Source organism: Pinus tabuliformis, chromosome 5_2, assembly GCF_031772625.1.
Source record: "Pinus tabuliformis cultivar Carrire ecotype Pingquan chromosome 5_2, CPIR1, whole genome shotgun sequence".
NCBI lineage: Eukaryota > Viridiplantae > Streptophyta > Pinopsida > Pinales > Pinaceae > Pinus > Pinus tabuliformis.
Window position 1 is genome coordinate 764,372,683 of NC_142306.1, and position 25,308 is coordinate 764,397,990.

General features: G+C 41.0%; 1 protein-coding gene across 3 annotated transcripts in view; it reads left to right on the top strand.

Moving 5' to 3' along the window:
• Positions 1 to 24,854, top strand: part of LOC149161534 (uncharacterized) — a 68,947-nt gene extending 44,093 nt beyond the window's left edge. Inside the window, exons 2-6 of one of the 3 annotated variants that reach the window (XR_016261881.1) lie at positions 22,192 to 22,301; positions 22,395 to 22,766; positions 22,914 to 23,910; positions 24,056 to 24,185; positions 24,288 to 24,854. Coding sequence is in view for 2 of the 3 variants with exons in the window: in XM_089437002.1 (XP_089293128.1) it covers positions 22,192 to 22,301; positions 22,395 to 22,766; positions 22,914 to 23,910; positions 24,056 to 24,132 (1,556 nt within the window). In the remaining variant the exon portion in view is untranslated. Of the gene's footprint in view, positions 1 to 22,191; positions 22,302 to 22,394; positions 22,767 to 22,913; positions 23,911 to 24,055 lie in introns of all 3 variants that reach the window. The other 2 variants (XM_089437002.1, XM_089437001.1) reach the window with 2 other exon arrangements.
• Positions 24,855 to 25,308: the final 454 nt, after the last annotated feature.

The following is a 25,308-nucleotide window of genomic DNA, read 5'->3' on the forward strand; positions in this document are numbered from 1 at the left end:
TGACAGGTTCTCAAATTAGGTTTCAGATCAGGTAGCAGGACATGCTTCATTGTCAAAGGGAGCAACTATAGATACTAAGATGGGCTTCAAGACAAATTCAGGTGGAGGAGGTTCTTATAGAAGTACCTCCCTCGCTTAAAGGGAGTGTTGAGCTTTGTATCTCGAAAGGTACTTCTAGTCTTGTGTCTTGGCTAGAAGGACTTTGATTTGCCTCGTTAGGAGCTTGCATTTGACATGCAGAGTGTGCAAGTGAGTTGCACACATGTTGAAGTGTTGCGCATGTAAGGCAAGCTAAATTCATGACTTGTACTTGAGTTAAATTAGAGAAAGCTAAAGATAGGATAATTAACTAAAGTAATATCATTGATTTTCAGTTAACTTGTTGAAAATTGGTAGCTTAGTGATGAATTTCCTTAAATAAAATCTCATTTCTGACAAATCTGGAGTGAATTTCTAGAAATAGAAAGTCATGTCTAGCATCTCAAGTATGATTTTCCAAACATAGTAAATAACCTTGCATCAATTGGTAATCAAGTATAGCTGAAGGAAAACCACTTAACTTATCATTAATCAATCCTAATAGTTCAATCTCAACTTAATCATCAATATTATTAATATTATCCCTTATGATACTATGATATTATTATTAAAAGGAATTACAAGTCAGTGTACTTTCATCACCACAATCACTTCACACCTCTCTCCTTGATGATTCACATGGCACTACGTAACTCTCTCTCTCTTAATGATACATTACACTCTCTCATACACACTCATTAAAGACATGGTGTATTCCTCTTACACTCATTAAAGGCATGTCATAAAAGATTTTTCTTACGCTCTCTTTAATGCATATGTTACACTCTCCTTAACTAAGGCATGCATACCTCTCTTAATGGAATAAGTTACTAAGGTATGCGTACCTCTCCTTAATGGCATAAGTTACTAAGGCATGTGTTTCTCTCCTTAATGGCATGAGTTACACTCCCCTAAATGGCATATGTTACTCTTCCTCAAGGCATGCGTATTGCTCCTCCTTTATGACAAGAATTCGTTGCTCCTCCTATATATGTGTCTCATGTCTTCTCACTTGACTACTACTAGTGCATTGTGAAAGAAGAATTCGAACTTGAGAGAGAGAGTTGGAGAGACTTGAAGAAGATTGTGAGAGAGAGAGACTTGGAGAGTAAGAGAAGAACTTGGTGAGCCAAGGTTGATTCAGTGCTTCAATGTTGATTCAGTTGAAGGGAAGGTTGATTTAGTGTTTGCATCTGTTGCTGCTACCAGTGATCTTCATGCTACAACTTGTTCAGATTTGGGTGAACTTACTCATTCTCTTGATCTCTCATTGTACTTTGTATCTTTACTGAACAATTGATATCTAATAGAAGAAGAATTTGGTTGGGTTTTCCCCTCGTGGGTTTTGCCCTTGTCATTGGACGTAAATTCTTTGCTTCTCATTTGTTCTTGGCTATCTTCTATTATGCATTTGGTTTGTGTTTTATATACAATTGCTTAACTAATATTGCAACAAAAGAAGCTTTTGGAATAAGTAATTGTCTCAACATAAAACATCAAGATTTCAACATAACTTGACGAGCTAATTTGGTCGCCAATCTTAGCCTAGGAAAGTTTTAAATTGAGCCTAGTATGAGGTTCTAAGACACAAACAATAACACAAGATTGATGGACGCTTCTTAGTGAGTGTGTGCTGGGTTCGAGAGATTGCATTGAGGCTGGTGATCAGTATTGCATTTTCTCAGCTGGGCCAGTATCCCTAGTACGGAAGCCTAAATAAGTTCTGTGATTAATTTGTTAATGAAGGGCTGTGGATTATATTTTCTCAGCTGTGCCATTATCCCTGGTACGGAAGCCTAAGTAAGTTCTGTGATTAATTTGTTAATGAAGAACTATGGATTGTGCAAAAATCTGTTTGTGTATGTGATTCAGATTGAGTTTTGTTTTCGCTTTTGCTATATTTTTTATGTGTTAGGAATCTAGCTGTGTATCCTTTCGTTAATAATTGCTGGGAAGCGAATACCAGGTGTTGGGTTCATGAAAGTATAACAATGATTATACCCTTTCCATCTTGATTCCATGGATAGAATGGCATAAATAAATCCATGTGGTAGGGCACACTCTCAATCAATTAGTTTCTTAGTTATAATGTTTAGCCTTATTTGTATGAGGAGCTAACGATAGTGAGGTTCAACATGGTAAAGATGCTAAGTTATTTCAGGTAAGCAGGAGTGCGCTTTTGTCTAGATACTCTATCTTATTTTGAAGGGGATGCAGTGGTCAGGAGTCACATGGTTCATCTTAGTGCATGCATGAGGAGTTATGACTATTTTGGATGAGGACAAGTTGACTAGATGCATTGTTGTTGTTTTTAGCATGCTAGTGGGCCATACTTTAGCCTACCTTCATATCAACATAGTGACACATCAGTGTTTGGTCTCATGCATGACATAAGTTTTGACTTAGGGTGTGGCCTTCAAAGTTCTATTAAGAGAGGAAGGATTTATTGTAGAAAGTGTTTGGATCCCTTAAGATTGAATCTCAGTTTGCTTGTAATCACCAAAAACAATTTGGAATTAATGAAATCTTGAATAGTTGGTCGACAATTTTCTCTTATTCATGTGTTGTGTTCATTGTTAATGAATGTTTCATCTCTCTTGTTTAGTCTACTCAAGTTAATTTCATGACATTTTGTGTGTTTTTTTCTCCCTTGGTTTCATTGAGATTAGCATGAGTCTGAGTGGTTGTCGTTGACCTAGAAGATTTATAGGGTAGGAACTTACCTCTGCTTAGGCAGTCATTGTAGGGTTCAAAGCATTGTCGCCTAGTGATGTTGATCCACGTGACACTCCCTTTCCTTTGAAGTGTGAAATTGTCTTCTAGTGTCATGTAGTTGGGGACTTGGTATGGATTTGTGTTGGAAAATAAAAAAAATCTTATGAGGGTAGAATACTGGAATGTTTTGTCAGGTTGAAGAGGTTCAAAATGAAAAAAATGTCTGATGTCCTCCTTGCTTAGGAACATAACTTGTAGGGTCTATTGAAGATAGGATGTTGATGCACTAGTACACAAGATATCACTTTCCAACTATTTATTTGAGGGGCAATGCATGATGTTATGGACATTGAGTAACGAAAAGTTGATGTGCATAACAATTGTCATACATTATATATGTGAGACTAAACACAAAAATGGGTGGAAAGACCAAAATAGGTGTTCATTGAGGCAAAAAAACCTATGAAGGTGGTGTGGAGACAACTTTGAAAGAGTCATGATGAGTCCCCAACACTAGAGAAGGCAGTGACATTGGAATAGTCCATTGTGTTTCAAGTTTCAACTATTTGGGTAACTTGGGATATTACCAACATGGAGTGATCCTTTGAGACTATTGGCTTTGAAATGGATTGTAGTTGAGGCTGCCATTGAACTTGAGAGAAGGATAGTTAATCAAGATTTGCAAGAACAGGGTCTTGAGTGTGAGCAATTGCAAGAGCTATATCAATTATGTGTTGAGTTGCTAGAGAAGGCCCATAAAACAAGTAGATGATATTGGTTGTGAATGTGTGGAAGATGTCCAAGAAACTTGATGAGTTGGAGCCTATTGCTTATAAATATGTTGATCTTGAGGCATTTGTGGAAATTGGGTAAGTAATGGTTGGAACTTTATGTTCATGTGTTGCATTATTTGAGTGAAAATCATGTTGTCATTGTGTCAATATGACATTGACATTGTAAATATTGATGGTAGTTGAATTATGTTGTTGATTGCTTGAGATTGTTCCTTCTTATTAGGAGCCCATGCTTGTATATGTTGCTTTCAATTATGTAGCAATAATAGAGTCATGAAGTTCTAGAATGAAGTTGCACAACTCTAATGGAAAGTGCTTTTGGAGCACCCCAGGAAAGTGTGATGTAGTCTAGATCATAGTGGGTTCATGCAATTCCATGTGTTTGAAGACTCTAATTGTGCATTAGTAGAGAAAGTTATGTTACTTTCAAGGCTATATGTTAAGATGGTTATGTGAGATTAATTGAATGAGCCACAATTAGAATAGATGGTCCAAGAAAGTGTGATGTAGTCTAGATCATGGTGGGTTCATGCAATTCCTTGTGTTGGAAGACTATAATTATGTGTTAGTGGAGAAAGTTATGTTACTTTCAAGGCTATATGTTAAGATAGTTATGTGAGATGAACTGAATGGGCCACAATTAGATAGATGGTTGGGTATGCCACTTCTAAAATAGGCAAGTCGCCAATGGAAACTTGCATACTAGTAAAGCAAGAAAGAACTCCTAAAAATAGATTCATGAAAGAGTTCAAAATGTTAAGAGCTAATACATTCATTTGTGTGAATGTTGAAAACATTTTGATGGACACATGTAATTTCTTGTTTGAACAATTGAAAATTAAATAATAGAACAATAGTTTGGTGGGGATTTTGCTTAGCTTTCAAGTAAGTCTTCTAAGTGTTTGTAACTTTGCGTAACCCTTGCAAATTCATTAATTGATGATTGCTCCTTTTTTTGCTAATCATACTTCATATTAATTTGCATTGCTAGATGAGTTTAGCACTATGTTTGTGGCAAAAGATAAGCTTGTTGAAAATGGCAACAAGAAATGCTAAAACTAGAAGTGTTAAAAATAACATTGCTATAAATAGCAGTTCGGGTACCAGTGTTGGACATAGCAACAAGGAACGAAAAATGGAAGTGCTAAAAATAGCATTTCGGGATGGATTCCAATTTTAGTTAGTCCTTGAATTAAAATTGAGAAGTAAAATTCGAATTTGATCTTAGCAGCTGTTTGTAAAATAATTAATTAATTCATCTTGAGTTAATTAGTTGGAGAAAATCAAACATGAAGTCTATGTGAAGACATGCAACAATTTCTGCATTGATTGAGGAATTTATCCCTTAGTTAAAGAGATAAGGATGAGTTGTAATTTGAGTTGTAATTAGTTAGCTCAGTTATCTGAGTTAAGTCCAGTGAGATTAGTTCCAACAGTTTGTTGAATTAATTGTGAGTTCAATTAGTTAATGTATGCATGCAACTGCTGCACTTCAGATAATTGAATATTCTCTCATAAATAACTCATGAATGTTAGTTCAGACAGAGACCCAATTGAGATCAGAGGAAGGGACAATGTACTATCAGTTGGAAGATTTTTCCTATATGGGAAACTCATCCATGCAGAAGGAATTATCTCCTTCAGGATTGCGCAGTTAGATCAGAGGTTAGTGAGTGTGTGAAGAGGCCAATTCACACAGGTGGCCGCACTGGACCCCAAGGAAAACTGCGCAAGGAAATAGGAAGCTTGGAGGGAGAGGAGAAGGTTTCTGAAAAGCCTTTGACTGTCTATGAGCAACAATTGGATTGCAAAGAGAGCATGATAGCTTGAGAGCTAATTCTTTTTGTTATCTGATTATATTTCCCTTTGTATGATAATACAGAGATTGGGGTTTTAGGCTGAGGCTTTCCTCGGGTTATTCTTCTGTGTTCATGTGTGATTGATTTCTCTTCATCAGTTATATGTGTTCTATTTGATCTTGCTCATATTAGATTAAGCTTCCACAAAGTTTGTTGTAGAAGTAGATCTTGTATGTTGTTTTAGTATATTGCATAATCTTTTGATCTACAGTGGGAATTTCTACATGGTATCAGAGCAAAAGTGATCAAAGCGAAGAACAATATACAAGAAGGGAGAAGTTCGAAGTTTGAGGTTCCTGAATATAGAAATCGAGTTCTTATCACATCTCAATTTCACCAATGGTGTTCAACGGTTTAAGACTTGAGTATGCCCTTGATGGCAGCTCGAATTATATAGCCTGGAAGGATCGCATGGAAGCAGTATTAGAGGATAACGGTCTAAAGGACTTCATTGATCAAGAAGTCCCCAAGCCGACAGCGACTAATGCTACAGAATTGGCGGAATGGAAGAAATGTGTGGCTAGAGCAAGGAGAATCCTTCTAGAGGGAGTTCAAGACCACATAGTCTTGAGTCTCCATGGGAAGGAGATACTGTTTTCGATGTGGAAAACATTGAAAGATCTATATCAAAACAGTAGAGATCAAAGGAAGCTAGTGCTGAAAGACAAGCTTCGGAAAATCAAGTGTGAAAAGGGCGACACGATCTCTACATATCTGAACAAGCTTACCACCTGCAGGGATGAGCTTGGTCGGATCACGATAGCCGATGATGACATGGTGAGTCTTGCACTCCTCGGTCTTCCTAAGAGCTGGCATAGCTACCAAGACTCGGTAAATGGAAGAGAGAAATTGCTAGATTGGGAACGACTTTGGTCGGATCTGATACAGGAGGAGATAAGAAGAAGCACCAGAGATGGTTCTTCATCCAAGGAGGATGAAAAAAACTGTGCCTTAGCGAGTGAGGCAAAGAAAGGGAAGGAGAAGGATTCTCATCCCAAATCGAGTTTTTCCCATGGTGGGAAGAAGTTTGACAAATCGAAAGTGCGATGGTTTCGTTGTCATGAGGTGGGCCATTTTGCTACAAATTTTCCACTGAAAAAATCCAAGATGGGATCCAAAGAAGGATTTTAAGGTGAGGCGTTGGCCTCATAGTTCGAGTTGGATTTCACCCTCTTCGCATGCATGGTTTCATCCATGGTGGGATGTGGTTGGTTTCTTGATAGTGGAGCTTCTTTCCACATGACCGACGACAAGAGTTTGTTCAGTACCTTGGAGGAGAAAGATCTCTAGATACTCATAGTGATGGGTAATGATGAAAAGTATAGTGTCTCAGGTGTAGGAACGGTTGTTTGTCAGAGGGAGCATGGAGCTCGCATTACCTTGATCGATGTCAAGTATGTACTAGGACTGAACAAAATTTGGTGTCGAACGCAACACTGGAAGACAAAGGCTATGATGTAGTCTAAGGGAAGGTTTTCCTTCGACACATCACCACGAGACAGGTGAAGCAGATCGGTTCACAAATCAAGAACCTATATGCTCTTGAGGTTCAAGATGCATGCAAAGCCTTGAGGAGCAAGGTAACTGTTGGGGACTTGGTGGTTGAGAGGGAGAGTACATTACCTTTCAACATGCAGTGCCAGAAGAAGTCTCAGAGAATTGTGGAGGAGCAACAATTGGTGAAGCAACTTCAGGAGGTTGTGGAGCAACCACAACTAGAGAAGCCGAGAGGAGATCGAGTGGAGGCATCCACTCATGCAGAGACCTCCAGTAGGGGGAAATTTCAAGCCAAGTGGGCAGAGAGATCACATGCATCCATACCTCTAGGTAGGAGATGGGGCGATGTGGAGTGATAGTCCCAAGAAGGCTAGAATAGGGGCAGGATCATTGAGGTAACCAACCTCTTTGATTAGACTTTACTACGAGAGCCCCGATGAGGAGTCGCAGGATTGGTTGAGTGGGTAGAGACAGATGCGGATGGAGTGACAGAGAGAGCTACAGTGCAGGAATCCCAAGACAGTGCAGAGCTAGCAGGCTGCAACAATGCGAGAGGCACATGAGTGTTGCACCAGTGCAGGATGGCACAGAGAGGTGTGCAACGGTGCGAGATGCATGGAGTGTTGCAGCAACTCAGAGGTCAGAGGGAGTACTTGTCAGCGACAGATGGAGCTTCAGCATCAGAGGATGTTTCTAGCCCAACAGGGAAGTCAGTTGGGATTTTTTTTGTTTCTAGAGTTGCTGGAGCAATAACAATTGGGAGAAGTGTTGCATGTAGAACATTCCAAAGGTTCACGATCAGGTTCGAGTTGAATGCCTTTTTTGTTGAGAGGGAGTGTTGAAAATGGCAACAAGAAATGCTAAAAATAGAAGTGCTAAAAATAGCAGTTTAGGTACCAGTGTTGGACATAGCAACAAGGAATGAAAAATGGAAGTGCTAAAAATAACATTGCCATAAATAGCATTTCGGGATGGATTTCAATTTTAGTTAATCCCTGAACTAAAATTGAGAAGTAAAATTCGAATTTGATCTTAGCAGCTGTTTGTAAAATAATTAATTAATTCATCTTGAATTAATTAGTTGGAGAAAGCCAAACATGAAGTCTATGTGAAGACATGCAACAATTTCTCCATTGATTGAGGAATTTATCCCTTAGTTAAAGAGATAAGGATGAGTTGTAATTAGTTAGCTTAGTTATTTGAGTTAAGTCCAGTTAGATTAGTTCCAACAGTGTGTTGAATTAATTGTGAGTTCAGTTAGTTAATGCATGCATGCATGCATGTAACTGGCAACTGCTGCACTTCAGATAACTGAATATTCTCTCATAAATAACTCATGCATGTTAGTTCAGATAGAGACCCAGTTGAGATCGGAGGAAGGGACAATGTACTATTAGTTGGAGGATTTTTCCTATATAAGAAACTCATCCATGCAGAAGGAATTATCTCCTTCAGGATTGCGTAGTTAGATCAGAGGTTAGTGAGTGTGTGAAGAGGCCAATTCACATAGGTGGCAGCACTGGACCCCAAGGAAAACTGCGCAAGGAAATAGGAGGCTTGGAGGGTAGAGGAGAAGGTTTATGAGAAGCCTTTGACTGTCTATGAGCAACAGTTGGATTGCAGAGAGAGTAGGATAGCTTAAGAGCTGATTCTTTTTGTAATCTGAACATATTTCCACTTGTATGATAACATAGAGATTGGGGTTTTAGGCTGAGGCTTTCCCTGGGTTATTCTTCTGTGTTCATGTGTGATTGATTTCTCTTCATCATTTATATGTGTTCTATTTGATCTTGCTCATATTACATTAAGCTTCCTCAAAGTTTGTTGTAGAATTAGATCTTATATTTTGCTCTAGTATATTGCATAATTTGTTGGTCTACAGTGGGAATTTCTACAAAGATTTCTTTGATGTAGACAACAATTGGTTTGTGTAATACAATTGACCAGTTGGTAGTAGTGGGGTGGTTAATTGAGTAAAATATTATATGAAATGGTTGGACTAGAAAGATTGGTGTAAGATTATAAGGAGCACCATATGAAATTGAAATTGTATAATGTTCTAGAATTATTAAACTAATTGTTAAAGGGCTTAAAATATAGCTTAGGATATATCCAATTATGAACATTAGATGCATTTGCTCTTGAAAAAATAAGCTAAGAATAATTTTAAATGATAAAAGCAGCGAGAATATAAGAGGGATATATTCCAAATAATGTGTATAACTACAAAAAAAGAGAATTACATTTGAGGTGTGTTTTTGTAAGAGCCAACTATGTGGGACCGTTAGTGCCCCACTTAACTAGGATGAAATTAGATCAAGTGAAGTGAGGATTTATTGAAATTAGCCATCCTTTATGACATTGAAGCCATGCAAAACTTGGTGAAGAATGCTTATATCAGTAGAACCAGGTATGGTGGGGCTAAAGTAAATGATGTACTCTCCATCGAATCCTTGGTGACATCTATCTTACATAACTAGGGTTGATAATAAATATGGTATTGTGTTTGGAAGTTAGTATCTTTGCTACTACCTTTGCTTCCACATCTTCCCACGTTCCTTGATGTCCTAGAATCTTGTATACCCTTGGATTCTTGGAGGGTAGAGGAGAAGGTTTCTGAGAAGCCTTTGACTGTCTATGAGCAACAGTTGGATTGCAGAGAGAGTAGGATGGCTTAAGAGCTGATTCTTTTTGTAATCTGAACATATTTCCACTTGTATGATAACATAGAGATTGGGGTTTTAGGCTGAGGCTTTCCCTGGGTTATTCTTCTGTGTTCATGTGTGATTGATTTCTCTTCATCATTTATATGTGTTCTATTTGATCTTGCTCATATTACATTAAGCTTCCTCAAAGTTTGTTGTAGAAGTAGATCTTATATTTTGCTCTAGTATATTGCATAATTTGTTGGTCTACAGTGGGAATTTCTACAAAGATTTCTTTGATGTAGACAACAATTGGTTTGTGTAATACAATTGACCAGTTGGTAGTAGTGGGGTGGTTAATTGAGTAAAATATTATATGAAATGGTTGGACTAGAAAGATTGGCGTAAGATTATAAGGAGCACCATATGAAATTGAAATTGTATAATGTTCTAGAATTATTAAACTAATTGTTAAAGGGCTTAAAATATAGCTTAGGATATATCCAATTATGAACATTAGATGCATTTGCTCTTGAAAAAATAAGCTAAGAATAATTTTAAATGATAAAAGCAGCGAGAATATAAGAGGGATATATTCTAAATAATGTGTATAACTACAAAAAAAGAGAATTACATTTGAGGTGTGTTTTTGTAAGAGCCAACTATGTGGGACCATTAGTGCCCCACTTAACTAGGATGAAATTAGATCAAGTGAAGTGAGGATTTATTGAAATTAGCCATCCTTTATGACATTGAAGCCATGCAAAACTTGGTGAAGAATGCTTATATCAGTAGAACCAGGTATGGTGGGGCTAAAGTAAATGATGTACTCTCCATCAAATCCTTGGTGACATCTATCTTACATAACTAGGGTTGATAATAAATATGGTATTGTGTTTGGAAGTTAGTATCTTTGCTACTACCTTTGCTTCCACATCTTCCCACGTTCCTTGATGTCCTAGAATCTTGTATACCCTTGGATTCTTGGAGGGTAGAGGAGAAGGTTTCTGAGAAGCCTTTGACTGTCTATGAGCAACAGTTGGATTGCAGAGAGAGTAGGATAGCTTAAGAGCTGATTCTTTTTGTAATCTGAACATATTTCCACTTGTATGATAACATAGAGATTGGGGTTTTAGGCTGAGGCTTTCCCTGGGTTATTCTTCTGTGTTCATGTGTGATTGATTTCTCTTCATCATTTATATGTGTTCTATTTGATCTTGCTCATATTACATTAAGCTTCCTCAAAGTTTGTTGTAGAAGTAGATCTTATATTTTGCTCTAGTATATTGCATAATTTGTTGGTCTACAGTGGGAATTTCTACAAAGATTTCTTTGATGTAGACAACAATTGGTTTGTGTAATACAGTTGACCAGTTGGTAGTAGTGGGGTGGTTAATTGAGTAAAATATTATATGAAATGGTTGGACTAGAAAGATTGGTGTAAGATTATAAGGAGCACCATATGAAATTGAAATTGTATAATGTTCTAGAATTATTAAACTAATTGTTAAAGGGCTTAAAATATAGCTTAGGATATATCCAATTATGAACATTAGATGCATTTGCTCTTGAAAAAATAAGCTAAGAATAATTTTAAATGATAAAAGCAGCGAGAATATAAGAGGGATATATTCCAAATAATGTGTATAACTACAAAAAAAGAGAATTACATTTGAGGTGTGTTTTTGTAAGAGCCAACTATGTGGGACCGTTAGTGCCCCACTTAACTAGGATGAAATTAGATCAAGTGAAGCGAGGATTTATTGAAATTAGCCATCCTTTATGACATTGAAGCCATGCAAAACTTGGTGAAGAATGCTTATATCAGTAGAACCAGGTATGGTGGGGCTAAAGTAAATGATGTACTCTCCATCGAATCCTTGGTGACATCTATCTTACATAACTAGGGTTGATAATAAATATGGTATTGTGTTTGGAAGTTAGTATCTTTGCTACTACCTTTGCTTCCACATCTTCCCACGTTCCTTGATGTCCTAGAATCTTGTATACCCTTGGATTTGTATTAGATAATTTTTATTGTTACTATCATATTGTAGTGCATGCCATATGCAACTCTAGTTGAATTTTGTGCAGTGTTGATAATATCGCCGATATATCGGCGATATTTTTGGCAAAATGATATATCGCCAAGTAAATATCGCAATATTTTTCCATTTTGAAAATATCTCAATATTTTGAAAATATCGGCAAAATATCACGATATTTTGAAAATATCGGCTAAATATTGCCATGTTTTGAAAATATCGGCAATCTGAAAAAAAAAAAAAAAAAAAAAAAAAAAAAAAAAAAAAAAAAAACAAACAAACAAACTATGTTTGTCAATATTTGCCGATATTTTCGGCAATAATGTTTGTCAATATTTGCCGATATTTTCGTCGATATCGCTGATAAGATGATTTAAGGACCCTCGACCCTCGTTGATATTTTGTCGATTGTCGATACTGATATTTTCAACACTGGTTTTCTGTGTCCTTAGTTGGATAAAATATCTTGTTTTAATGTGAATTCAAACTAATACTAGACATGTAGTTAGACTATCAATGTTGCCTTTGAAGTGGCAAATGTCTGCATGGATTATGCGAGTGAGATACTATTTGGTAAGACAATGTTAAGGTTAATGAAGAAGCATATGGGTTCATGTTGGTTGTCAGATTCCTCTCTTATTGCTTCTCTCTTATCACAGTTTGAAGTTTTCTAGCTTTCTTTATTATAATTCTTGTTGGACTTGTATAGTAAGAAGCGTATCTTTTTGTTATGGTTTATATCTTTTATAAATCGTTGCTATGTCCCCACATATTGTTTGCAGGGTGGAGTATGTTGGGGGAAGCACCCCCCTCGAAACTATAAGATCTTGAGATGCAGATTACTTTTATAGCGACACAAAGGGGAGTCACTATAAGTCTAATGAGGGTGATGCAACCAATGATTAGTGTCTTGGTGCCTAGTCACCAAACAACAATAAACATGTATACCCATTGTGTTGGTTGGGAAATACATGCATCATAAACTGAAATACCAGGGACATTGAAAGCTTTTATTTTGGGGCATTGTTACTCCTGCCACGCTTCCCCTCACTCTTGTCACACTCCTTGGATTGCCCTCGTTGGTGAAGAAGAGAACCTTTTTGTGTGTTTTTGATAGTGTGGGGCCCATAATTAGGCGCCACGGCTTAGGGTAAATGCGTGTGGTGCCAAGAGTAAGGAAAAGTATATAGAATAATTTTTTCTTGTTTCCTATAGCTTTATTTGTCATAGGTTGTAGCTTAGTTTAGTGTATTGATCTTCAAACTTTAGTAATTAGAACTTATGCAAATGGCCTTTTCTTAAACATAACTCTTTGCTCATGTTAATTGTTAACCTATTTCATTCCATAAATTCATGTTCTACTAACTATTATATGGTTTAAAAATTTATATGTTTGTACTTGCTAGATGACTCTTGCTCGAATGATTTTTAATCATCAATTTGTTATGGATAACATATCTAACTTCACAAGAATATAGTATTTGCCCACAAGTAGCTCGAAGTCTTATATTTTGCACCAAGTTTGGCATTCTACATGTTATTTTTGATTATGAAAATATATATTATATACAAACTATCTTGGGTGTTGGACTCATGATTGTTGTTAACTTGTTAGACCAAAACCCACAAGCATTAGTCTCTGCTACAATTGCCAGAGTCAGGACCCATGAGAGGTGATTAGTCCATGTCGCGAAACACATGGTGAGCGCTGAACCCAATGTCGAACAATCTCCTCCCCCCTGTGAGCTGGGTGCATTTTGAACTCGAGACTTGTTGCTCTGATACCTCTTGTTGGACTCACGATTGCTGTTAGACCAAAACTTGCAGGCATTAGTCGTCACTACAATTGCCAAAGTTAGGATCCACGAGAGGTGGTTAGTCCATGTCACGAAATACACAGGGAGTGCTAAACCCAATTTCCAACATTGGTACACTTAGCTTCTAGGGTGTTTTGGGAAATGGTGTTCCTAGTGCCTTTGACATTTGCTTTGTTTTGTGCTTTGGCATCCTTGACACAACTTCTTTCCAAAGAGTTGTGTAGTGCACAGAATTTGCACTTCATAGTAGCCACACACATCCCTCTTGAATATCACTATATGGACTTCACGTTGTGTACTTAACATGTCAAAACTACCCTAGGACAACAGAAATGTCGTTCATCTCCTTCTCATGATGACCATTGACTCATGTGTTGTGAATTCTCCTTTGAATGTCTCTTCCACGACCATAATACATACATGTAATTTTTGCCTCCCAGTTGATGTTTGGTACCATAGGAGGTTACCCCTTGTCACGCCCCCAATTTTTTGTTAATTTTGGGCGGCGCGCGGCACCACCGGACGCTCACTTTTGCCAAGTGCGCGCCTATGGTCTACGCCTTCCAACCGAAACAATCATTTGTTTACCGATTAACTTTTTCTTCAACTCAATTATAAAGCATCAACCAATGAACTTTAACATGAATAATTAAACATTGTACATAACAATTATAACTTATTCATAAACCGAACATCAACATATGCACGGGGGCACTCCAACCGAGTTCACCCAAAGCTTGTATTATAACAACCTGTTACCATTACAACAAGTGCGCCGGTCAATCCTCGGCCGCACTCAACATTAATAATAACCAGGCCTGCAGCCCTTACAATACATTCGGTTATACACCTTCACAGATTAATTCTGCATCACCTGCGTATACATCCGAAACTATAAACCTGCATACAAGCTTTTATCTGAACACGTGCCAGTGTTCTGTAGATCTGCACCGGCCCACCCTGCGCAATCTATCTTCCACTGCCACGTATGCCACTTCTGCTTATCGACTCCAGCGCTTCTACAATCTGCGCCTTCGTCCACGCGTGAGTTCTACACAGCTTTCATTTTGCAATGTACCAGCGTATATAAACCCGTGTTTATATCTCCACGCGTCGTCTCAGCAACTATACTTCACCTCCTTTGCTGTATCTTTAAACGCACCGCATATACATATACAAACCTATATAACCGTCCACCACGCGTCAATTCAACAGCTCTACACTTCGCTGTTACTCAAGCGTTTCGACGCATATATATATGTCTGCATATCTATCCCAGTCCCGCGTTCATCCAACAACGTTCCAATGTATATATATAAGTCTGCGCTCATATATATATCGACCCACGCGTCAGATCCTCAACCCTGTACAGTAAATCTCTGACCACGTGTTCTTTATTAAAGCCCGACTGTATATTGCATATATAAACTTCGGCGCTGTTTTATTTGGACGCACCAGCGTGCATATACAAACCCACGTATATACACCTGCAACCGTCCACGTGCCTTTCTTTAATTCTGTCCACGTAACAGTCTTCAGTTCTGGCCACGTGACAGACCTGTAACTATCAGAAACCCGACGGCCTGCCGGTATAACTTCTGCGCTGTCCACCCAGGCATACCATGCCTTTGTAAATCTGCGCAGCGTTATATCTGACTGCTGTCCAGATCTTATTTGTCAACCGCCCTTCCAATCCTCAACCTGCACATCCGATTGCTCTGTTGAGCGTATGGAAAGACTGTTTAACCTGTGTCTGAATCTTCCTCAACCGGATCTCCCTTCCTCTGAATCCTTCCCCGAATTATGCGAGTCCTTTCTGACTTAATGCGCATAAGACATGCGCATCCTCCAAGTCTTATTCGCACTCCAGAAGGAGACATATTGAGCGAATAATCGATGCCTTTGAATGAGCTCTCATCCGCTCATATATATACTTTCCCCTTATGCGTGAAAAGGGCTTCACCGCCTTAAGCCGACGTCCCTTTTGTTTTGCAAACTCCCGAATTTCCTTGATGGGCGGGTCGGCCCTTGCTTTAAGGCAAGGCCGACCACGCCTTATAAAACTTCGGTCCTTTTAACTCTTAACTTCTGTGCCTTCGTCTTGCTGCCCGCGCTCTTGTGCCGACCCCCGCCCAGCTCGCTGCCAACTCGTCGCTGCACGCCCGCTGTCGTCTTCATCACTTGCGCCTTGGGCGGGTTCGCCCTTGGGTCGCCCGCCCGTTTGGTGCGGGGCGCCCTCGGGTCGACCCGCCGGTTCATCAACCGGCTCGTTTCTCCCTTCGCACGTCGTGTCCGTGTCCATTTGCCCGGCGGGTGGGCGCTCCCTTGCCCAACTCGCCATTTCGCCTGTGTTTGTGTTTGCTCGGCGGGCGGGCGCGCCTTCGCCTGGCTCGCCGCCCGATCTCCGTTCGTTTCATTCACCTGGTGGGCGCGCCTCTGCCCGGCTCGCCGCCCAACCTCTGCACGTTTCGTTCACCCGGTGGGCGCGCCTCTGCCCGGCTCGCCGCCCAATCATCCCGGCGCGCTTCTGCCCAGCTCGCCTCTCAACTCGTGTGCGTTCGCCCGGCGGGTGGGCGCGCTCCTGCCCAGCTCGCCCGTCACCCGCCTCCCGTGTGCGTGCGCCCGAAGGGTGGGCGCGCCTCTGCCCGGCTCGCCACCCGATTGTTTTATGTTCAACTGCTCGGTCACCGTGCACGATTACTCGCCCGGTTCGCCCGCGCGCCTTTCCACCTCCGTGTCAACCATCGTGCACGCCCTGCCCAAGACGTTAGGGCGTCACATTCTCCTCCACCCGAAGTCGTTGTCGACCTCGACAACATGTCATCCCAGTAGCTTCTACTAAGACGGCATCATTATCGTGACCCCATCACCTTAAGGTATCTCATCGGTCACCACATCGAGTCACTCTTCCGAGCCATGTCCTGTGCACGGGTTTCGGAAGTATGCATCCCATACTGCATCAAAGCCATCTGACCTCAGCTCCTCAATGCAACAAACCTCCAAGCTACCACATATGACGTCCCAAAGTCACAATGATTCTTATCCCAGCTATAACCTTCGGCTAGTGAGCTCGGTCACCAACCATACCATCCTTTCTTCATGACACTCTACCAAGGTGTCCATCATGACTATCTCTGGATCTCGGCCACGAGAAGTCATCATCACGGGTTCCTTTCATCATAGCTCCTCCATCGAGTGGCTATAAAAAGTCTACCCCAAGGTGTGCCCTTCAGCCTGTCCACGAGCCATACCGGGCACTTAGCCATGTGGCTAAAGTATGACTCCATCATCTGCAGTGATCCCTAAGTTCCACCCTTGTCTGGAGGTCTTGCTCTTCCCCTCTCAAGGTAGCAAAGATCTCCAACAAGTCCTTCATCAGCCAACGACCCTTGCTTTTCCATGCAAGGCTCCGCCATGTTCGTCCATAGCAAGATGCTCCCATGCTCAAGCATGCTGGTCTTGCCATCTCCTACACATAATCCACCTGTCAAGTGATCAAATGAAAAGTAAGCACCCATACTTACTTCACCAATATGAGGTTCCTCCATCCATGTACACGATCCTGGGTCAATTTGAACAGCTTCAAATCCATCCTCCATCATGTTTGCAACAACATCGTTCATCACGGCTTCTTCTTCCGGGTTTGCCCAACCTTGCTCCACTGCCCAACCGAGTTGAAGAAGCTCCCTTTTAACACTTTTTTCCAAGGCCTCAAGTGTATCCTGAATTCGGAGATGCCCTCCTTTCATCCTTTCCAACCTGTATAAGATGTCCAAGAGGTTCTCCTTACGTTCTTCAAGATCCGCCATACCTTGTACTTCGCTTTCCACGTGAGTGTCCTCACTCTTCCATGCTGATAGGCCCTCCGATCCTGGTTCGCCTTGAACCTCTTCAAGTGCAACTTCCATCGGTTCATCATCATAAGGATCCATCCATGTCTCCAAACTGCCTAATTTGGACTTAGCTTGATTATCCTCAAGCCAATCTTCTATCATAGTCATGCCTCCCGCATCCTCGGTTCCTGTGACCTCCTTCCCTTGATCTGCAACTCCATCCGGTTCGATTGCCTGATCAATCTGAAGAAGTCCCTCTTGCCCAAGTATTACATCAATATCATCGGTATTGACCACCACGAAAGTCAGCTGTCCTCTATATCCTTCGAACTGCACAGGCACGTCTTGAACTACAGCCAAGCCCCATTCCCAGTTCTCCACGGCAGATATCAGCCCCACTTCCTCAATCAATCGCAAAGATATGAAGTTATACGGCCCACCTGTTTTTGCCAATGCTGGAACATCTCTGCCACAGACGTTCAAGATTACAAAATCTTGGTTGTTCTCCATAACCGTATCTTCACTTGTCAACTGCTAACTGCTACAACGCCCGGGTCCGTTCGGGCTCTGATACCACCTGTCACGCCCCCAATTTTTTTGTTAATTTTGGGCGGCGCGCGGCACCACCGGACGCTCACTTTTGCCAAGTGCGCGCCTATGGTCTACGCCTTCCAACCGAAACAACCATTTGTTTACCGATTAACTTATTCTTCAACTCAATTATAAAGCATCAACCAATGAACTTTAACATGAATAATTAAACATTGTACATAACAATTATAACTTATTCATAAACCGAACATCAACATATGCACGGGGGCACTCCAACCGAGTTCACCCAAAAGCTTGTATTATAACAACCTGTTACAATTACAACAAGTGCGCCGGTCAATCCTCGGCCGCACTTAACATTAATAATAACCAGGCCCGCGGCCTTTACAATACATTCGGTTATACACCTTCACAGATTAATTCTGCATCACCTGCGTATACATCCGAAACTATAAACCTGCATACAAGCTTTTATCTGAACACGTGCCAGTGTTCTGTAGATCTGCACCGGCCCACCCTGCGCAATCTATCTTCCATTGCCACGTATGCCACTTCTGCTTATCGACTCCAGCGCTTCTACAATCTGCGCCTTCGTCCACGCGTGAGTTCTACACAGCTTTCATTTTGCAATGTACCAGTGTATATAAACCCGTGTTTATATCTCCACGCGTCGTCTCAGCAACTATACTTCACCTCCTTTGCTGTATCTTTAAACGCACCGCATATACATATACAAACCTATATAACCGTCCACCACGCGTCAATTCAACAGCTCTACACTTCTCTGTTACTCAAGCGTTTCGACGCATATATATATGTCTGCATATCTATCCCAGTCCCGCGTTCATCCAGCAACGTTCCAATGTATATATATAAGTCTGCGCTCATATATATATCGACCCACGCGTCAGATCCTCAACCCTGTACAGTAAATCTCTGACCACGTGTTCTTTATTAAAGCCCGACTGTATATTGCATATATAAACTTCGGCGCTGTTTTATTTGGACGCACCAGCGTGCATATACAAACCCACGTATATACACCTGCAACCGTCCACGTGCCTTTCTTTAATTCTGTCCACGTAACAGTCTTCAGTTCTGGCCACGTGACAGACCTGTAACTATCAGAAACCCGACGGCCTGCCGGTATAACTTCTGCGCTGTCCACCCAGGCATACCATGCCTTTGTAAATCTGCGCAGCGTTATATCTGACTGCTGTCCAGATCTTATTTGTCAACCGCCCTTCCAATCCTCAACCTGCACATCCGATTGCTCTGTTGAGCGTATGGAAAGACTGTTTAACCCGTGTCTGAATCTTCCTCAACCGGATCTCCCTTCCTCTGAATCCTTCCCCGAATTATGCGAGTCCTTTCTGACTTAATGCGCATAAGACATGCGCATCCTCCAAGTCTTATTCGCACTCCAGAAGGAGAGATATTGAGCGAATAATCGATGCCTTTGAATGAGCTCTCATCCGCTCATATATATACTTTCCCCTTATGCGTGAAAAGGGCTTCACCGCCTTAAGCCGACGTCCCTTTTGTTTTGCAAACTCCCGAATTTCCTTGATGGGCGGGTCGGCCCTTGCTTTAAGGCAAGGCCGACCACGCCTTATAAAACTTCGGTCCTTTTAACTCTTAACTTCTGTGCCTTCGTCTTGCTGCCCGCGCTCTTGTGCCGACCCCCGCCCAGCTCGCTGCCAACTCGTCGCTGCACGCCCGCTGTCGTCTTCGTCACTTGCGCCTTGGGCGGGTTCGCCCTTGGGTCGCCCGCCCATTTGGTGCGGGGCGCCCTCGGGTCGACCCGCCGGTTCATCAACCGGCTCGTTTCTCCCTTCGCACGTCGTGCCCGTGTCCATTCGCCCGGCGGGTGGGCGCTCCCTTGCCCAACTCGCCGTTTCGCCTGTGTTTGTGTTTGCCCGGCGGGCGGGCGCGCCTTCGCCCGGCTCGCCGCCCGATCTCCGTTCGTTTCATTCACCCGGTGGGCGCGCCTCTGCCCGGCTCGCCGCCCAACCTCTGCACGTTTCGTTCACCCGGTGGGCGCGCCTCTGCCCGGCTCGCCGCCCAACCATCCCGGCGCGCTTCTGCCCAGCTCGCCTCTTAACTCGTGTGCGTTCGCCCGGCGGGTGGGCGCGCTCCTGCCCAGCTCGCCCGTCACCCGCCTCCCGTGTGCGTCCGCCCGAAGGGTGGGCGCGCCTCTGTCCGGCTCGCCACCCGACTGTTTTATGTTCAACCGCCTGGTCACCGTGCACGATTACTCGCCCGGTTCGCCCGCGCGCCTTTCCACCTCCGTGTCAACCATCGTGCACGCCCTGCCCAAGACGCTAGGGCGTCACACCCCTAGCCTAAGCATTGCTCATTTTATCCCTTGGTCACATATTTGGCCCAAGGTGACCATTGGCTACCATGTTGGGGTCCCTCTGTTGACTGGACTTGGGGTCCCTTTGTTGACTGGACTAATTATGGGCATGGTGTGCCAAACCATGCCCAGTTAGTTAGAGAGCCTTCGTCAGGTCCACAAGCACCCTTAATTCATTGGAGCATGCTTATTTATGTATTTAATTTGATTTAATTACCATTCTTCTTGGATGGTTTATGTGTGTGCCTTGAACCACATATTTTCTTGTGTATATTGCACTCATGGCTTGCTATTTGCTCATACCCGTGAATTAAATGCGCTTTTCCCTGGTTTTACTTGTGGTTTTCCATGAACACATTCTATTTTAATGATCACTACTCATAGTGTAACTGTTTTGGAGGTAGCAACACTTCCTCTTTGTCAGCAACACTAGTTATGGGCCCAAGCACTCCCAGATGATAGATCTATTTATATTGATCCCTTGTTCTTGTTAAGGGTCTCCCTTTGAGATATCAAAACAGTGTAGTACTAAATGCTCATTTTCGAATTTGTGATATCTTGCCACTTGTCATGCTCATGGGCTTGCTTGGATCTTCAATATCCATCAAACCTTCACCCATTGAACATTGCTTTAAGTTGGTGTCTCCCCCACTGGTATGGATCTTCCTTTCTTGGATTGGTTGGTTGCATCTTGTGGTGTCTCGGTTCCATCTTATCATACTTTTGTCAACGTTGAACACCACCTCAAAGGAAGCTTCAACATACCCTGTAAAAGAGGTACTGTTGAGGGCACATGTCATACGTTTTGTGCATAACTAGATAGATCTTTTTTGTGTGTGGCTTCATTGTTGCTCTCATTTCTTTATATTGGAGGTTGGATTATCATTGCTTTGTTTCACAAGGGAAGCATTGGCATCTTCAGCTACATTAAGAGGTCATAACCCTACTTGATTGCTTGTTGTTTGTCACTTCCATAAGCCTATGTAGCCGGCACTAGATTTAGTTGAGAGTCGGTTATATTAATTCACACTTTCCAGTTGCCTGATCACCATAAAATTCGGTAACAAGTGTTAATGGCTGCTGCTTGCTGCTTTCATTGGGTTTGAAATGGGCTTAATTTGGTTGCATCTACTGTCTTTTGTTCACACTTTCAGATCTGGTCATCATATCAAGTATTTTAAGTAGAATACCAAAGGAAAGAAGGTCAATAAACCCAATTTACAATTTACTTTGTTAATTTTATATCTAGTTTACTTGCTTCCAGCCTGCCAAACACATTAAAATTAACCACCTACATACCGAGGTACACTAAATAAAGAGTTGAGATGGACCACCATGAAGGGTGGAATTCGAACTTGAAAGCTAAACTATGTGTTGGCATCTCAAAAATGAAAAATATAGTTGACTTTCTTTCTAAATCTCGTATATTTCTTACCGAGGTACACTAAATAAAGAGTTGAGATGGACCACCATGAAGGGTGGAATTCGAACTTGAAAGCTAAACTATGTGTTGGCATCTCAAAAATGAAAAATATAGTTGACTTTCTTTCTAAATCTCGTATATTTCTCAAGAAATTATTGTTAAGTATATATGTGAACTTAAGGCTATTTTGATCTGTTATACATTGCAGCTTTTTCATTGTTATGGCCATACCTACATGGGTTGCCTTTACTAGTATTCAGTTCATTATCATTATGTTTTAACGCAACAAAACTGTTTTGAATTTTCTATTTTCGTTTGGAGGATTGTAATATGTCTGGAGACATAAATACAGGCATGGATTGTCAGAAATACTTGTGTTTAGCCCTTATAAATTTCTTTGACACTTGAAATAAGGTCCTCATTCCTTTGTTCTTATCCTTCTGTATGTTGTGTAGCGTTATAGATCCATGAGTCAAATTTTTTGATTTTGTTTTCTTGCATTCATTTGCACTGTTCATTATCCGTCCTTAAGATGCATAGATTCATTTTATTGCCTTTTGATTGCATTTCTCAGCTCAAATACAAGCAAGCTTTAGACTCCATAAACCAGTATCGGCTGTCAATTCAAATATCGCAAATTTGGAGTCTGCTATATGGGAGGAAATTGCCATTCCCTATGCAAAGGTAAAATAGACAAATTTAGTTTCCATGTATGACTTAATTTTTCATAAAATCTTTTTATGAGTTATTTAGATTAAAAATTTCCTAAATGTGTAGGTAACAGTGATATCAGTGGAACCATTAAGTGCAACAAACTCTACAGAGGTCATATTTGGTGTTCTTCCGGATCCAGAGAACTCATCAATTTCATCATATGGCCTCATTTCACTGAAGGAAATATTTATAACTCTACTATCAGAGAGTTATAATATTTCTCTAGCATCAGAGGCTTTAGGGTTTGCTTATTTTTTCCAAATGTTGAAATTTCCAGGAGGAATTACATTTATTCCCAAACAGCGTTTTTTTCCTTTGCAACCAAACCAGGAGCTTTTCAATTTTACATTGCACAGCAGTGTTGCACAAGTTGTTCAAAATCTAGCCAAGATGAAAAATCAATTAAAGATTGGCTTATTTATGCGATCAGATGAGGTTTGTTATGAACATTTCCATTTTAGGCTATTGGTTTTTCCTGATGGACATCTGTAGTTTTTTTGACAGTTTTACTGTCTAAGTCTTAATTTCTGTAAAATGCTTATGATAATATTTCACATTACTGTGTTATGCCTGTAAATGCAGAATCTGTTCATCCAGTTGACAAATTTGCAGGGGTCAACTGTTGATCCCCCAATTATAGTCGAGACATTTATTGTGCCAGTTGTGGGGAAGGGTCTAACTACTCCAAGATTAAGGCAGTTAGCTCATGAAATCACTCCTGCAAGGAATTTAGGGCTAAATCACACTCTTTTTGGCAAAGTAAAGCAAATCCAGTTGTCATCATATCTGAGTTACCCTTCAACTCCAGCTTATCATGTTCCTAGTCCAGCTTCAGATCCAGCTGCATCGCCTTCACATTATTCTTTACGTTCACCCCCATATACCCACCCTTCCCTTTCCATACCCCCGTCTCAAAGAGAACATGCCATGGTTCCATCTCCACACTCCAGTCGCCTTACACCCATTCATCACCACCCTCGAGGACAACGTACCATGGCTCCATCTCCCCATGACAGTGGCCTTACACCCATTCACCACCACCATGCCATGTCTCCTTCGCATCACCACTCTGCCATGCCCCCGTATCATCACTGTTTAGGTGCACCCTTGTATCATCATCCCCTTGTGCATTGTGATCGGCATCATGCTTCTGATCCTTCTAAACGTGGACACCAGCATGCAAAACAGGCTCCCATCTCTGGATTGAATGGAGTGCCCTCCCCCTCTCCTGAGAATTCCAAGTCTCATGAAAGCACGCCTTTCAGGTACCACCATGATGTGGAAGCAGCGCCAGCACCTCTTTTTGTGACTTCTGTACCTCCTGCCATTTCTCACTTGCCATCTTTTCCACTGGCTTCACCTGCCCCTTCATCAGGCTTTCCATTCCCTGGACCAGTTCATTCTGCCACTAAGAGTCCTTCACCTGCACCAGAGACTTTGGTTTCATCTCCTAAATTCTCGTTTCTCTCACCATATGGCTTGACTCATTCTGCACCTCCAGAAATAAGTAGGACGCCACATCCAGAGCTTCCTGAAAAGGAGTCACCAGATCCAGCCTTTTCACATGTTGCAGCTTCGAGTGAGTTCATTGTAGCTTTATCATCATGTTTTTGTGAACTTTATTGTCATATAAAATATGCGATGCCTTAGGCTGACAAAGCTTGAGTGCACTTTCTATGGGGCATCTTTCATGTTCTAAAAATTATTTTGTTTTCCCTTTGCAGCATATGGTCGAAGTCCTGTTCATTGGATCATCATGTCACTGGATTTAACCGAAACTGTTTTATATTTGTCAGTTTGAGGAAGGACCTTAAAGGCTGATAAGTTAGAATTATTACAATTTTTTCCCACCATGTGATTCTGTTTTCTCAAGTTCTCATTTATCTTTATCAGAATAAAATTACTAGCATGATTCCAGCTGTTGAGCATGCTGCCTAATCTGGTTTCTCATGACAGGAGCTTGTGATACAAAGCACAAATTTGAGTCTCTTCCAGCAACTTCTACAGGGGCCAATTTTGGGTTGTGGCAACTTGCACTCTTGTCATTGAGCTTTAGAATAGTAAGTTGAGCAACATCCAAATTCGAAATGATCCTAAATCAGTCAAGGTTGGATATGGTATGGGGTTTTGTAATGTAAAGGCATATCCATCTGTATATAAGTGCTACTTGTTTACATAAAATATATGTAAACAAATGTGTTTTCTGGTCAAAGCTGCAAAGGTGGCAGGCCACTGATCACATATATTTCTAATAATATGTTGAACTATGAAATCCCCATCGGGATTTTTGGTTTCATAAGAAGTTCCCTTTCTTACGAAGGCATTTTGCAATAACTTGAACATGAAGACATCTTTTTCTTTTTTGTAGTCTATCCCTGGGTTGGGATTTCATTCCAATGAATACTTGTTCTATTGTACTCCTAGCTACTCAACTAACCTTTTCAAAGTTAGTTGTGATGTTGCCAATTCTTTATCATGGTATCTCTCATGATCTTGCGGAAAGCAAATCTAAGGTGGCTTTTTTGTCTTGGATCCAAAAATAGGTATTTTGTTTTTCATGGTGTGTAGTAGAAGCGTTTGTTCTGTGATGCATGTTGTTACAGAAGAAAACTTTTTGCCTTGGTTGTTTTGCTGTAGGTGTTCTTACTTTCATAATTATTATGGCTGATGAATTAGTCTCCTGGGAAATTATCTGCAGGCTCAGATCAGCTATATTGAGATTAGAATTTCTGTACAAGCCATGGTGGAGTGTTTTTTTTAAATTGCATGCATTTTTATGAGTAATTAGCTTCTTTATCCTGTCATTTAAAATTTTAAACCGTCTCTACTATTTTGTCTATAGCACGAGTCATGATATAAAGAAATCATGATTCAGACTACAAACTTTGCCATGGAATATTTATATATATTTATTGTAATATACGATGCATCAGAAAAGGGAGAGTAGATCAGATATCATGTTTCTTGAAAAGTTCTA